This window comes from Nicotiana attenuata, chromosome 7 (assembly GCF_001879085.1).
Source record: "Nicotiana attenuata strain UT chromosome 7, NIATTr2, whole genome shotgun sequence".
NCBI classification, from domain to species: domain Eukaryota; kingdom Viridiplantae; phylum Streptophyta; class Magnoliopsida; order Solanales; family Solanaceae; genus Nicotiana; species Nicotiana attenuata.
In genome coordinates this window covers 68646555-68649142 of record NC_031995.1, presented here as the reverse complement: position 1 = coordinate 68649142, position 2588 = coordinate 68646555, and the positions used below count along the sequence as shown (strand labels likewise).

General features: G+C 33.8%; 1 protein-coding gene across 1 annotated transcript; it reads left to right on the top strand.

The window, feature by feature from the left end:
• LOC109230137 (alkane hydroxylase MAH1-like) lies at positions 333 to 1874 on the top strand. Its single transcript, XM_019395665.1, has one exon. It carries the CDS (start codon positions 333 to 335, stop codon positions 1872 to 1874), a length of 1542 nt encoding a protein of 513 aa, XP_019251210.1.

Sequence of the window (2588 nt, the reverse complement as noted above, 5' to 3'; positions counted from 1 at the left end):
CGATCTTATATATATATATGCGCACATACACATACGAGTGTCATATAACTCTTTAAATTTTAATTTAAGTCTTTTATTTATTTTTTACATTATCAAATCATCTAAACAAATATATACAAGTAACTCTCTATAAAAGGTAAACTTTACAATGTTGAAAACAAGGTAGGTTGTGTACTACAACATGAACTATTTATAGTACCATAAATAAAAATTAGTTAAATTCAATAAATGACCTGATCACATGGCTATGCTAATATTCCAATCTTAGAACCCTAGCTATAAATAGAATAGAGTGTTAACCATATAACAAGAAGCATCACATTATGAAAGAAATGGTTTTCAGTTCTCTATTAGCCTCAATAGGATACCTTGAAATCATTATAGCAATCTTTTTCTTTCTTGTATTCTGCGGTTTAGGAAATAATGGCCTACCAAGGAATTATCCATTTCTTGGAATGTTTCCAGGCCTTCTTCTCCTTATACAAAAAATCCATGAAAATTCTGCAAAGCTTCTACCAAGAGCTGGAGGTACTTTCTTGTTGAAAGGCCTTTGGTTTACTAACACAGATACTCTTTACACAGTGGATCCAGCAAATGTGAATTATATCACGAGTACAAATTTTTCAAATTTTCCGAAAGGGCCAGAATTCAAGAAGATTTTTGATTTTTTAGGTGATGGAATTTTTAATTCTGACTTTGATTTGTGGAAGAACCAAAGGAAATATGTTAGAGAATTGATCATTAATCAGAGATACCACAAGTGTTTGGTGAAAACTATTGATGACAAGGTCAAAGATGGCCTGATTCCGATTCTTGAATTCATGGCTAAAGAAGACATAATTTTTGATTTGCAAGATGTTTTCAAGAGATTTACTTTTGATACAATATGTAAATTAGTCACAGGCTTTGATCCTGGCTGCCTCTCTCTTGAGTTCCCAGATGTTCCCTTTCTTAAAGTCATGGAAAATATTGATCATGTTATAGTCATACGCCATTTATTGCCAGAAATTATTTGGAAGCTGCAAAAAAGACTTGGAGTTGGGCCAGAAAAGAAATTAAGCAAAGCTGTGGAAATTGTTGACCAAGTTATAGGTAAATATATATCGATGAAACATGACGAATTGAGCAAAGGAGCAAAGACTAAGGAAGACGATGAAGAAGAAGGTTATGACTTACTAACATTATGTATAGTCAATGATGGAAAAGCAAAAACAGGGTTAAAGTTTGATAATAAATTCTTGAGGGATACAATATTAAATTTCTTGGTCGCTGGACGTGATGGAGTTAACTCCTGTCTTACTTGGTTCATTTGGTTGGTTTTCACACATCCTGAGGTTGAAAAGAATATAAGGGAAGAACTCAGGGCAATCATCCCAGTAGGAGAAGCCGAAAAATGGAGACTTTTTACGGTAGAAGAATTGAAAAATGTTGTTTATTTACATGCTGCATTATGTGAAGCATTGAGGCTATATCCCCCTGTTCCATTCCAGATCAAGACTCCACAAGAACCTGATATTCTCCCAAGCGGTCACCATGTTCATCCCAAGATGAGAGTGATGTTTAATGCGTATGCAATGGGAAGGATGGAATTCATTTGGGGAAAGGATGCTTCAGATTTCATGCCACAAAGATGGATATCAGATCGTGGAACGATAAAACATGAGCCATCTTACAAGTTTTTGTCTTTCAATGCAGGACCAAGGAAATGTTTAGGGAAAGAAACGTCGTTCACTCAAATGAAAGTTGTGACCGCTGCTATCATCCATAATTACCACATTGAAATGGTGAAAGATCATGATTTTTCCCTTAATTGCTCTGTTATCCTCCACATGAAACATGGTTTTAAAGTTAGGGTTAAGAAGAGATGGGCATAGTATACTTTTATGTTGCTCTCACTTTTCATCTTTTTGTAGTAAGAATGGGAGAATGTTATATCTAATCTGCATTTAGAAGGATTTAGTCCATCTTAATGTGTACCCAAGGTATAACGTTACTTGTATTCATGTTGAGATAATGTGAATGTCATTAGCCCAAAAAGAATAAATGCATTGTTTTTGTTCCTATTCAATAATGTTCAGTTGGTGTAAAGAAACTATTCCACAAGTTTTTGTACTTTCCTGAGGTGTTCTGTACCATTTCAAACTCAATTATAATTTGTTTATGTCTAATAATGAAATCCATTAAATTTTTGAATAACGCTCTTTCTACTTCTCAGTGATATGTAAGTGAGAGGGGAGTACAAATTTAACGGATTTGTGGTTTGAGTCCATCTGAAAGTAGCATTTTCACAAATAAAAATAAAAATAGAATAAAATAACGACTATGTGCCGTATTTATCAGGCCAGTGTGCAATATTGTGAAACTGCTCCACATTTCCACAACTTTTTCTCTACAAGCGAGAAAAAGAAAGAAAAAAAAAAGGAAACAAGGAGATAATACGTCCACACAAATCTGTATTCTGTGAAAGCAATTTACTTTTAACAACTAGGAGTTAATCAAATTCTTTTAATTATCTACTAGGGAATAGAGGCGGATCTAGCCTCAACACTGCAGATTCTATGGAATCCAATACTTTCTGACATATATAT